General features: G+C 40.6%; 2 protein-coding genes across 8 annotated transcripts; both read right to left on the bottom strand.

Annotated features, from left to right (window-relative positions):
• Positions 1–1,364: 1,364 nt before the first annotated feature.
• LOC100670818 (keratin-associated protein 4-11-like) lies at positions 1,365–2,204 on the bottom strand. 7 transcript variants are annotated; one of them, XM_010594437.3, is made up of 2 exons: positions 1,771–2,204; positions 1,365–1,725 (listed from the first exon to the last, which is right to left on the bottom strand). In XM_010594437.3, the coding sequence occupies exons 1-2, from the start codon at positions 2,202–2,204 to the stop codon at positions 1,500–1,502; spliced, it is 660 nt and encodes a 219-aa protein (XP_010592739.1). In that variant the 3' UTR covers positions 1,365–1,499. The 7 variants fall into 7 exon arrangements, with proteins under 7 accessions (XP_010592739.1, XP_064126449.1, XP_010592740.1 ...); XM_064270379.1 differs by having other exon boundaries at positions 1,365–1,830; positions 1,921–2,204; XM_010594438.3 differs by having other exon boundaries at positions 1,365–1,854; positions 1,930–2,204.
• Positions 2,205–6,468: 4,264 nt separating this feature from the next.
• On the bottom strand, positions 6,469–6,936 carry LOC100671387 (keratin-associated protein 4-7-like). The gene has a single exon (XM_003414726.3). The coding sequence runs from the start codon at positions 6,934–6,936 to the stop codon at positions 6,469–6,471; it is 468 nt and encodes a 155-aa protein (XP_003414774.1).
• Between the last annotated feature and the right edge of the window lie 6,226 nt (positions 6,937–13,162).

Raw genomic sequence — 13,162 nt, 5'->3', positions numbered from 1 at the left:
TTCCCAACAACTAATGAAAGGAAACTTGCTTTTGGCTGTGTTCTTCTGCATTGTGTACATTTTTAAAAAGCAATGTATTTGTGTTCAAATTATACAAAAATCCTTAGAAAGGAATAAACATAGTTTATATAAAACTTATAATTTTCTCTATTAAGTTAAATATTTTCTCCACTATAATGTTTATAATCCTATCTCATCATGCACTATAAGTATATTTCAGCCTACCATTCCAACTGTCTCTAGGTATCATGAATTCCACATGGGATTTTCTGGCAGGTTGGGCTCCCCAAGAAGCAGACGGCGAGAAGGAGATTAGCATGCAGGAGGCCTACTGAGGAGGGTTTGGGGATTAACACTTGAGGAAGGGAAGAGAGAGAAGCAGGATTGGGAGAAATCAAGTTGTGAAGCAGTCTCGGTGGAAGACTCAGCTGACCCTACGAGGAGTTCTGAAGAGAGAAATGTGAACATTTTTCTATCCATCCTGGGAAGGGGACATGACCTTGGACAAAAAAAAAAAAAGTCTCCTCAGATACCTATCAGCTTCCACCAGGTCAGTTTCATACATTTATGTCACCTGCCTGGTCCTGGAGGCAACCCGCCTATAAGGCAGAATGAGTCCCTGCTGACGCTCTACCAGTCAGAATGAAGGAACACCATCGTGCATGCGCAGAAGGGAGAAGGGATAGCTCCTCATACATTGCCTATGACCCTGAGTAAAAAATACATGGACTTTGCTAAACTATTTATTGGTTGCTTTTGTTGGTGGGGAAAAAAATCTGAAAGATGGTGTCTTTAAAAAATCATGAGTTGTGTTCAATCTTTTCAAAAAATTTCTCCTGCTATTACATTCATGGATGCACCACGACTTCTGTTTCACTCTCTATTTTCTGAAGACTAGATAAGGATTAGTTGATTTGCCTTAGTCTAAAAAGTCTTGCTAAAGAAAACTGGGTAGTATCGAACGACATTCAACTTCTATTGAGGGGTTAGCTAAACCGTGATGTTTACCCTACCAGTGTAGGCAAAATGCAGTTACCAAGGACCAAAATATAAAACCCATTTGTAAAAAATAGCCACAATCACATTCAATTTTCAGTGTCAGTAGAATAGAAATTTATTTTAGTACACGGATTAGAAGTTACAAGAGATCATTGAAAAGGAGTGCCAGAGTTTGGATTTTCAGGTCAGCGGGGTTAAAAATTGGTAGCCTGAAGGGATGGAGACAATCTGCGAATCCTTAGGTATGATAAATGGGTGTCCTATAGACAAATGGAGAAATTTGGGGGTAACTTGATAATTTATTTGCAGGTTATCAATGAACTCATTTGGAAGGGAGAGAGTTTGGAAACCAGCTAGATGTGGACACAGAATTAGTGGGACTGGGCTTCCTTGTGGGACTCAGAAGCTCAATTCTCTTCAGTATTCCACATTTTGCAAAAGGAGGGTCTACATCTCTGGGGAGTGAGGCCATGAAGAAGTTGTGTGCTGACAGCAGAGATTCAGCAGCAGGAAGAGGCACAGCAGGTGGGACGGGGGCAGGTGGAGATGACACAGGTTGGGCGATAGCAAGTGGTGTGGCAGGAGACTTGGCCAGAGACTGGGCGGAAGCAGCAGCAGGGGCGGCAGCAGCTGGAGCCACAGGAGCTAGAACCACAGCAGGAGGGGCGGCAACAGCTGGAGATGCAGCAGGTGGGTTGGCAGCAGGTTGGCTGGCAGCACTGGGGTCTGCAGCAGCTGGACACAGAGCAGCTAGGGCGGCAGCAGCTGGACACACAGCAGCTGGGCCTGCAGCAGCTGGACACACAGCAGCTGGGGCGGCAGGAGGTGGTCCTGCAGCAGGTGGTCTGGCAGCAGCTGGAGCCACAGGAGCTAGAACCACAGCAGGAGGGGCCGCAACAGCTGGAGATGCAGCAGGTGGGCTGGCAGCACTGGGGTCTGCAGCAGCTGGACACAGAGCAGCTAGGGCGGCAGCAGCTAGATACACGGCAGCTGGGCCTGCAGCAGCTTGACACACAGCAGCTGGGGCGGCAGGTGGTCTGGCAGCTGACTGGGTGGCAACAGCTGGACACACAGCAGCTAGGGCGGCAGCAGTTGGTCCTGCAGCAGGTGGTCTGGCAGCAGCTGGGGTGGCAGCAAGTCTCCTGGCAGAGATCTTGGCCACAGCCCTGGTCAGAGCAGACGGAGCCACAACAGGAGTTGACCATGGTGTCGGAGGGTGGAGTTCTGGCTGTGTCTACAGGAGAGTAAAGTTCCCAAATGTGGAAGTCTCCTTGCCCCATGTCCCCTTTTATACCCTGCTGAGGGGCTGCTGTCACCATACCAAGCATTTTTTCCTTGTTATTGTTTACTCTTCTGGAAGACTTAATCATTTAATTACATACTTGTGTTTTTCTAATTAAGAACTCCAAAATGGAGAAAATGCCATGTTTTCCTCTTCCTGGTGTGCTCCTCTGTTTCCAATTAAAACATTTCTCACTCTTCTTCCTTAGACAGTGTCACCTCAGTCACTGGCCAATGCAGTATGTTCTACACATATCTGTCACATGATTTTCTGCCACTTTGGTTTTGAATGTGACGTTCTCTCCTGAAAACCCTGAAGAATGACTGTCATGATACTAAGAAACCTTTTGTTGTCAAAGATGGGGCTTGGTGTTCTGGTCAGATGGAATGCTGATAGGGAAAGAGAAGAAAATACCCATGATGGGGAGGATGTCTTATCTGTAATGAAGATGACTGTGATCTTGTGTGGGCATCTCGGATGATCAGCGAGGTGGTGGGATTCCAAAGAAGTTCTAAGCTGTGTGCCAGATCTTATTTCACTGTCTTAAGCTGAAGATCTTGACATTGACTTGGTGCTTTTAAATAGTAAGGATGTCCTCTAGGATAGGCATGACAAGTGAGAGGTTTTGGTAAATCTTTTGATTGTCAAACTTCTGCAGCGAGTTTTTTTTTATTACAAAAGCTTTTATTATATGTAACAATATTTAGAATTATCAAGTCTTTCAATAACATGTATCAAAGACATTCTGTTAGGTAGTATGGGTATATGACAGATAAGCCTTCAACCCTTTCCTGCAGGTACTTGAATAAGACACATACATAAGATACAGAGTTTGGTAACCACTAATAGAATTACAATTATTTAAAAAAACAAAAATATATCATATGTGGTTAAGTCCATACAGCCTCAGTGAATGGTGAGAAAATACTAACAGCTATCATTTGTGAAGTGTGGACTTCAAGTATTGTGCTGAATATTCTAGATTTATTTTGTTTTTAAGCCTTAATGCAGCCTTATGAGATAGTGTGCATTTTTGCCTCTTTTAGTAAAAGAGGCAACAAAAGCATAGACAGGTTAACAATAAAAACTTTTCCAAAATTAAACAGGAAGTAAGCTCAATACGTTTAGAATGACCAATGAAGAATGAATAAAAAAAAATTAAAAACCTTTGCTGAAACTATTTTATCTTCCTGAAATGTTGCCTCTTTCTGGTCAACTCTGTGAACTCCAACTCCTATGTCAAGACCCAGCTGGTGTGCTTTCTCCTCAGTGATGTCTCTCCTGACCAATTGCACCATCCACATATGTCTTCCTTGTACTGCGCTAACCTAACACACTCTACTGTATCAGAGTTAAGTCTTCTGTCCTTGCCCCAGCTGCAATGCTTATACCCTGAAGGTATGTGCTATCACTTCTTTATTCTCGTTACCACAGTGGCAGACAGAGAGTTGGAACAGAGGACGCTGGCGATAAATGTTTATTGAGTGAGCAAAGGCTTTTTGACACCTTGGGGGCATGCAACGGCCTTTCAACAATACTTATCTTTTAGACAGATGGAAAGAATGGGGAAAAAAATCTAAACAAAAGGATTATGTTACATAGTAAGTAACATGTGGCATGAAACCTAAATTATGTGGGAAGTTTTAGAAGGTAAGATATAATTTTAAGAATGAGACATGTTTACCAATAACCATGAATACTATGCTTAACATACATGCTTATATTCTCACAGAAAAAAAGACAGGAAGGTGGTGAACACCAAATGGTAACACTGGTTTTGCCACCTTGGACTCCCCAGTTTTACTCCTGTTGCTAAAAATAACCACCATTACCAGTCAGCCAAAAATATTTGCTGAACATCTACTGTCTTAGCTTGAATTGCCCCCAAAGCAGACCCTGAGATGAGAACATGAGGGCAGATGGTTTATTTGGGAGGTGGTCCCAGGAGACACATGAGAGCAAGTGGGGAAAGTAAGACAGGAGAGGAAGAAAAGCCCAGAAAGTCTGTGTTAATGACAGGGTTACCATTGTGGGTGACTAGGAAACAACTCTCCAGGAGACCTTCTGAGAATCCATGGGGACATGTCTCAGGCTGGTAGCATTTAGCCACCATAATTGGATGCCCAGAAAATCCTGCAGGAACAACTAAGTATTAGAATTAAGAGTGAGATCTGATAGAAGACTAACATAAGTATCAGTAGGTATATGAAATAATCCTCCATAAAGTAATTAAAAAAACTCACAATTCCCAACAATAAATATATAATACATGTTAACAAATCTTCCAAGAAATATACTTGTGGAGGAAAGAATTAACATTTACTGAAGGACATAAAATAGTATTTGGATAAACATCAGAAGAAGAAGTGTACAACTAAAGCCACGTTTTTGAATAAATATACATGAGGTACAAATGCATATCTCAGCTTGTAACAGTGGGTCTTGAATGGGTTTAACATCGACTAACAAAGGGAAGGGTCCCTGGTGGCACAGTGTTTAAGAGCTATGGCTGCTAACCAAGAGTCGGGATTTCGAATCCGCCAGCCCCTCCTTGGAAACCCTATGAGGCAGTTCCACTGTGTCCTGTAGGGTTGCTATGAGTCAGAATCGACTCAACAGCAATGGGTGTAGTGAAGGGAAACTCATTTTTGGCCATGTTCTTTTGCATTGTTTACATTTTTAAAAAGCAATATACTTGTGTTTAAAACATACAAAAATCTGTAGAAAAGAATAGATGTGATTTATATAAAATTGAGAGTTTTCTTTATAGATTAAGTTAAATACAATCTCTGCTATTGTGTTTATAATCCTATCTCATCATGCACTAACAGTACGTTTCAGTCAGCCATTCCAGCTGTCTCAAATTAGCTATCGTGAACTCCAAACGGGATTTTCTGGCAGTTTGGGCTCCCCAGGAAGCAGATGGCCAGACGGAGATTAGCATGCAGGAGGCCTATTGAGGAGGGCTTTTGGGATTAACACTCGTAGAAGGGAAGAGAAAGAAGCAGGACTCGGAGAAATCAAGTTGTGAGTTATCCTCAGTGGAAGCCTCAGCTGACCCTATGAGGGTTCTGAAGAAGGAGTGACCAAGTGACCCTTCAGGGTCATCCGACTTTGGAGAGAAATGTGAATGTTTATCTTTCTGTTCTGGTAAGGGGCCATGACCTTGGACCAAAAAATCATAGTCTCCTCAAATACCTATGAAATTCCATCAAGTCAGCTTCATTCAATTATATCACCTGCCTGGCCCTGAAGGCAACCCTCCTGTAGGGCAGAGTGAATCCCCACTGATGCTCTACCAGTCAGAATGAAGGGACACCTTTGTACATGTGCAGAAGGGAGAAGGCATAGCCCCTGATACACTGCCTGTGACTCTGAGTGGAAAGTACATATACTCTGCTAAACTATCTATTGGCTGCTTTGTTTGGTGGGGAAAAAAAATCTGAAAGATAGTGTTTTTAAAAGATCATGAGCTGTGTTTAATCTTTCCAAAAAATTTCCTCTGCTATTACATTCATGGATCCGCCATGACTCCTGTTTCACTCTTTATTTTCTGAAGCCCAGAAAAGGATTAGTTGATTTGCCTAAGCCTAAAAAGACTTCCTAAAGAAAACTGGGAAGTATCCAATGTCATTTGACTTCTATTGGAAGGTTAGCTAAACTGTGATGTCTACCCTACAGGTGTAGGCAAAATACAATTACCCAGGACCCATATATAAAGCCTATTTAAAAAAAAAAAAAAATAGTGAGCATCACATTCAATTTTCAGTGTCAGTAGAATAGAAATTTATTTTGGAACATGGTGATAAGAAGTTACAAGAAATCTTTGAAAAGGAGTTCAAGAGGGATATTTCATTGGACTTTCAGTTCAGTGGGGTTAAAAATCGGTGGACCCACAGGGGATGCAGACAATCTCCGAATCCTTTAGGCATGACGAGTGGATGTTTTATAGACAAACGGAGGAATTTGGGGGAAATACATTAGTTTATTAGCAGGTTCTGAATGAATTCATTTGGAAGGGAGAGAGTTTGGACAAAAGCTAGATGTGGACACAGTAATTAGTGGGATTGGGTTTCCTTATGGGACTCAGAAGCTCAATTCTCTTGAGGACTCCACATTTTTAAAAAGGAGCGTATATACTTATGGGGAGTGAGGCAACGAAGAAGTGGCGTGCTCAGAGCAGGGATTCAGCAACAGGAAGAGGCACAGCAGGTGGGACGGGGGCAGGTGGAGATGACACAGTTTGGGCGATAGCAAGTGGTGTGGCAGGAGACTTGGCCAGAGACTGGGCGGAAGCAGCAGCAGGGGCGGCAGCAGCTGGAGCCACAGGAGCTAGAACCACAGCTGGAGGGGCGGCAGCAGCTGGGGCGGCAGCAGCTGGGTTGGCAGCATTGGGGCCTGTAGCAGCTGGACACAGAGCAGCTGGGCCTGCAGCAGCTGGACACACAGCAGCTCGGGCGGCAGCAGGTAGGCTGGCAGCACACGGACTGGCAGCACTGTGGCCTGCAGCAGCTGGACACGCAGCAGCTGGGGCGGCAGCAGGTGGTCCTGTAGCAGGTGGTCTGGCAGCAGCTGGAGTGGCAGCAGGTCTCCTGGCAGAGGTCCTGGCCACAGCCCTGGTCAGAACAGACAGAGCTGCAACAGGAGTTGACCATCAGGTCAGAGGCTGGAGGTTCTGGCTGTGTTTTCAGGACAGTGAGGTTCTTGAGTTTGATGTCTCCTCGCCCTGTGTTGCTTTTTATACCCTGCTGAGAGCTACTGTGATCATGTGCAGGACTCTTGTTGTTGTTTATCCTAGTAGGAAATCAAACAGTAAATCAGTTCACAGTAGATTAGATAATTGCCTATCTGGTAAGTAGTGCTGTGTATAGAATAGGCACGTCTCCGTCTCCTGTTGTATTGTGTTCTTTCCAATTTGGCCATGCCAGGTGCATCAGCTCCTGTGGTTCTTCCTTTGCCTGATGGATCTTTTAAAGTGCACCCATTATATGACATTTTTCTCTGTATTTTACAAGTGTTATTTTCTCTTTTGTGAATTTAACTCCAGAATAATAGGTTGAGAATGGATTTTATAATGCCTAGATTTCCTCTGATGTCAAAGAAGTTAAAAGCAAGTCACGTGGAATGCTGGTAGAAAAATAGAATGAAAGGTGTATTTTGTGTATAATGAGGGATACTGTGATTTCTTTGGATTTGCTGGGTGGCCAATGAGGTGGAGAGAGTTCCAGTGAAGTTCCTATCAGTTTTGTCTTATTGAATCTCTTCAATTTGAACCAGTCCTTATGTGATTTACTATATTTAGTAAAACACACTGGCAAAATGGTCTTTTTAAAAATTTTTACATTATTATTGGCATGTTCTTCAGATATAGGATATCATGAGAGAGGATTTTTGCCCTATCCTTCCATAGGTCAACATACCCAATAGAATCTGTACAATGGAAATTTTATTCAAAGTATGTTTTCTTATATTCTGAGCATTGTCTCTCAACAATGTATGTTTAAGATATTTTGCTTGATACAAAGGTGATATGAAGTTAAGCTTTAATCTCTGTCCTATAGACACTTAAAACAAGACACACATAGGAAAGAGTTTGGCAATTATTTAAAGTATCATGTGACTTCTAAACAAAATAATAATTATGAATTTAAGTCCCATACGCTTCTAATGAAAGATGAGATGATACTAATGGTTACTATTTGTTGAATGCCTACTGTGTGTCAGGAATTTTTTGAGTACTCTATCATTGTTATTCTGTTTACACTTCACAAGGACTGTATGAGGTAGACACTATTCTTCTAAATTCTTTAGACATGAGGCAATTGAGGCCCAGATAGACTGAAGTCACACAGTCAGTATGGAAGGTGATTCTAACCTAGAATGTTCAAGGAAGGTGTGAAGAATAATAATGACATGCCATTTCTCAGGCTGCTTCATTTGCTAGAACATTTATTTCTCCCTTGTCAACTCAGCAAACTCTTGCTCATATTTATATGTCCAGTCTAGATGTCACCTTATCTTTGGTATCTTTCTGAACAGCTACCATATTCAAAATAAATCCTTCCGTACATTTTGCTCCAAAACTATTTGAATATGCTTCTAATCTAGGGTATCACATTCTATCATCATTGCTTTATATCTTTTTCCCAGCCTTCTGTAAATCCCATGAGGTCAGAGACTGTTCTTTACTCATATTTACAACTCTCATGACTAGCAAACGCCCTGAACGAATGTATGTTGAGTGAATGTGGGATTTCTTAAAAACCACAGGGCATTTTCTCACCCTTCAACTTACTATTTATTATTTAGATGGATGGAGAAGAGAAGAAAGAGCATTAAGGCAGTGGGGAGATGGTTGAGTGGGAAATATACTTTTCATTTTTAATGGGATAACTAAGCTGTCTGGATGGTATATGTAGGAGAATACAGAAAAATAATACTCAACTATTGGAATGGGGAGAATTTAAGGATATTCTTGAATTTATGCAAAGAGACTAGATTTCATATCATTACACAGTAGGGAGAAAAGTGTGAGCAGACCTGTAGACTTTGTAAATATTAGTTGGCTGGGGGAGTGACAGGAAGCAGGAAGAACATGTAGGTGGTGGTTGCAGTCTAGGGGTAAGACATGAATGGCTTCCTAAGGTGGTGACAATGAGTGTGGAAGGGAAGGTATTGGTGCAGTAGGCACTTCAAAGAGAATCAACCAAAACCAGTTACAAACTGGACAATAAAAGTAATAAGAGACCTCATCATTACAGAGGACACACAATTTAATATTTTTCAATTTTATACACACACACACATAATAAAATCCCTCCCAATAATGAAAAGAAAATAATTTGTAATAAAAAAAAATGCTTGGTTAAAAAAACAAAAATGTAAGAAAAGTAAAAAGACAACTAAAAAAAAGAAAAACTTGCAATTTATATCACAAAGTGTTAATGGCCCTAATATATAAAGCGCTTCTAAAAATAGATTAGGAAAAAGACCAAAGCCTGAGAGAAAACTAAAATGAAATGTCTCCTCACCATTTGAAAATGCCCAATCTCATTCATAATAAGATAAATGGAATTTCTCTCCTTACCTGTTGGATTGTCAAACATTCAAAATTTGACAGCATTCTCTGATGATGAGACTGTGGGGAAATAGACATGCTCATACTTTTCTGGAGAGGATTTGACAGTATCCAGCAGCATTATTCTTTGACCCAGCTATCCCAATTCTATGAATTATCCAAAAGAGACTCAGGTAAAAATATGAAAATATATTGAACGTAGTTATTCATAGGAACACTATTTGTTAAATAAAAAATAAAACAAGCAAACGAATAAATCAACAAAAGAGTAGACACAATCCAGATAGCCTTCAGTGGGGTACTGGTAGATAAACTATGGTGCATTCCCATTAAAAGGATAAGAAATATCTTTATGTACTACTATGATAAACTATTAATATTGTATACATCCTACCAGGATATATTAAGAGAAGATAAAGCATGGTACAGAAAAGTGTGTAGAGTGTTCTAAAATTTGTCTAAATTTTTATTTGGAGATATGAATATAAAATTATATTTGCTTACATTAAAAAAACAATGAAAGAGTAGAGAAAGAGGAGATGAGAAAACGGGGGGGAAAAAGGCATCTGCTTCCAGCCAAAATGGAGTAGCAGGGACTGGGTTTATCCTCCTGCCTGAAACAATTGAAAAACCAGACAGAATAAGTGAAACAATGGTTGTTAGACATTGGCTGCCACACAGGGCAGGATACTCATGTCTTAGAGAGGGGAAACAAATGAGGCAATCCCTAGGATTGCCTCAGTTTATTGCTTGAAGAGCCTGTAATCTCCCTAACTTGAGGACATGGAGCTGGGAGTAGGAGAAGCCAAGGCAGCTAGAATTCACAGGGATGTAGAATACCAGAGACGGGAGAGTTTCACCAGAGCCCCTGAGATCTGTGGAAGGTCCACCTCGAGTCTGAGTCTGAGTCTGAATACCGATCAGTGCATCGTGTAAAAAAGCTACCCAATGGTTGGGGGGGAAAAAAAGATGTCTTTTTTCCCATCACCACCACCAATAAATAGAAGAGAGAATAATCCTTGGAGCTCACACAGGGCCAGAAATAGTTCAAGTTCCCACAAGCTACAGTTGAAAACCTTATAATTCATGGGTCATTGGTAAAAATATTCAGAAGAGTATTGCCTCAAGAGTGGGACACATTTTTGCTCTAGACTAAAAGCTGCTCTGGTCCTGCTTAACAACCCTGAAAAGTAAGCCTAGAAAGGACTGAGCTGTTAAGTAACTTAATTGTATCCCAGAACAATCAGTTAATTGGACTCCATCAAAATTTAAAATTTTTACTCTTCAAAAGATCCTGTTCAGAAAATAAAAAGGTAAGCCACTGACTTGGAAAAATATTTATAGAACACATATTTGACAAAGGCTTTGTACATAGAATATATAAAGTACTCTTAAACCAAAACCAAACCACACCCATTGCCATTGAGTTGATCCCAACTCATAGCTACCCAATAGGGCAGAGTAGAACTGCCCCATAGAGTTTCCAAGGAGCACCTGGTGGATTCGAACTGCCAAACTTTTGTTAGCAGCCACGGCATTTAACCACTACGCCACCAGGGTTTCCAAAGTAAGCTTACCACTCCATGATGAGAAGACAAACAATCTGACCCCACCCCCAAAAAAAAATGGGCAAAAGATTTGAACCAACATTTCACCAAGGAAAATAGATGGAAGGAAAATAAGTCCCATGAAAATATGTTCAACATCATTAGCCATTAGCAAATTAAAACCACAATTGGATGGCACTATATACTCTCTAAAAAAAAAAAAAAAATTTTTTTTTTTAGAATGGTTAAAATTAAAAAAGCCTGAACATATCAACAGTTGGTGATGATATGAAGCCATTGGAACTCTCATATAAGTTGGGAACATAAATGGTATGAACACCTTGTAAAACAGTTTGACAGTTTCTTAAAGAATTAAGCATACATCTACTATATGATATAGCCATTCCATTGCAAAGGAAATTAGCATCAAGAGCTACAACACAAAAAGAGGGATGACCAGACAATATGTGCCTTCTGAAGGAAGCTCATATCATTACCTGTGAAATTGTCTTTGGCAAAAAGAGGAAAATGCAGAACAGAATTTTCAAATTCTCATGTACTCCAGACTTTCTGGAGCCATAGAAGGTGCATGAACCCCAGAAACTATTGCCCCGAGATAATCTTTAAACCCTAAACTGAAAATATCCCCTAAAGTCTTCTTAAAACTAAACAATAAAAAAAAAAAAATAGTTTAATTAGTAAAAATGTCTACCTCAGGCATTGTGCTCTATCAAGATCTATTTACATGGGATCAAATTGACAAGAGCAACTCAAAAGATTAGATAAGAAGCTTAGGAGGCAGTGAGTTTATGCTAAGTGGGAGGAATGACTCAGAAAAGGAGGGTGAGAATGATTGCACAACTCAGACAATGTAATCAGTGTCACTGAATTGTACATGTAGAAACTGTTGAATTTGTGTATATTTTGCTGTGTATATTCTCAACAACAACAACAAAACAAAATAAATTTTAAAAAAAGAAGAAGAAAAGAAATAGTCTTTGGGTCCTGCAGATCCTTTGGGCTATAGTCTCCCATTAGCAGGTTCAGCTGTTCTCTGGGTGGGTTGGGTTGCAGTTTAACTCTAGTTACTGGCCTGTGGCAAAGAAGAGAGAAAGAAGGAGATGCAGATCGGAGCCTGTGTTGTCTTTTAAGACATCATATTCAAGGAAAGAGGTGGCACTAGACTTTCATAGGAAGGATTGAGCCACTTTTCCTTGAGGAAAATCTGGGAATTCAGGATCTTCAAATGCATCAACTCAGATGTCCCCAACCCATGTCTCGGGTCCCATTCTTTCCCAATCAGGGCCCTTGGCATGACAGAACAGATTAGGATGATAGAACAACCATGTGTGGGGCTCTGCTGCTCCTATGATTAAGTCCTAGGCTTGGTCCTCAGTTTTATCTGCCTTGTGGTTGCATGAGATGAGAGTCTACTTACACGCTGTCATTGAAACCTTCTGGCTTTCAAATCAATCCTTTAATTCTGATTTATCACTCTCAGCCTTTCAGTATGGTTTTCCAAATCAACACCTCTAGCTTCTGACATATAATTCCATTATCCTTACAATTACTTTCACAGATATGTCGAAAAGATGTTGTCCTATAGAACATTAATTGTTCACAGTCTTTACAAAATTTTTTTTTTTTTTTTACTTTTTGTCCATGCACTACTGAGAGTTTCCGTTTTGTTAAGAACTAAAGTGACTGCTCATGAAAACTAGGCTGTGGCTAACGTGACTTAATCTCTGTTGTAACATTGACAAAACTATGTTGTCTGTCCTGCAGTTGTCCAGACTGAATATAAAATCTTAAAGAAGGGCACAATCACAATGGATTTTCTACACAGGAAAGCAGTGATTTATTTTGGCATAGAGAGGTGACATATTTGGGGAGCAGGAATTATAGAGGAGAAACTTCATTGGACAGTTAAGAGAAAGACTATAAAAATCTGTGATGGAGAAGTACCGAAATTAATCTTCAGCTTCTTGAGCTTGATGGCTTGTTGCCCAAAACTCAAAAAGGAGAATTTGTGAGTTGAGTAGTTGGTATATCACAAGCAAATTCACCCTTGAATGTAAGGGAAAGGTCCACAAGGAGAAGGATTTGGACTGAGATTCGAATATGCTCACAGAGTCAATGGCCTGCGGTTGGCTCATTAAAATCATGAAACACAAGTCATTGAGCAACATCAACCCCAATCCATGTGTCCTAAAGGTCAGCACAAGAAGAGGATCTAAGTCTGTGGGAAGAAAGGTG

Source organism: Loxodonta africana, chromosome 18 (genome assembly GCF_030014295.1).
Source record: "Loxodonta africana isolate mLoxAfr1 chromosome 18, mLoxAfr1.hap2, whole genome shotgun sequence".
Lineage (NCBI taxonomy): Eukaryota > Metazoa > Chordata > Mammalia > Proboscidea > Elephantidae > Loxodonta > Loxodonta africana.
This window is presented reverse-complemented; position numbering and strand designations above follow the sequence as displayed.

Bases quoted from the DNA above. Each gene is read 5' to 3' on its own strand.
- LOC100670818 (XM_003414724.3), bottom strand. From the start codon at position 2,204: ATGGTCAACTCCTGTTGTGGCTCCGTCTGCTCTGACCAGGGCTGTGGC.
- LOC100671387 (XM_003414726.3), bottom strand. From the start codon at position 6,936: ATGGTCAACTCCTGTTGCAGCTCTGTCTGTTCTGACCAGGGCTGTGGC.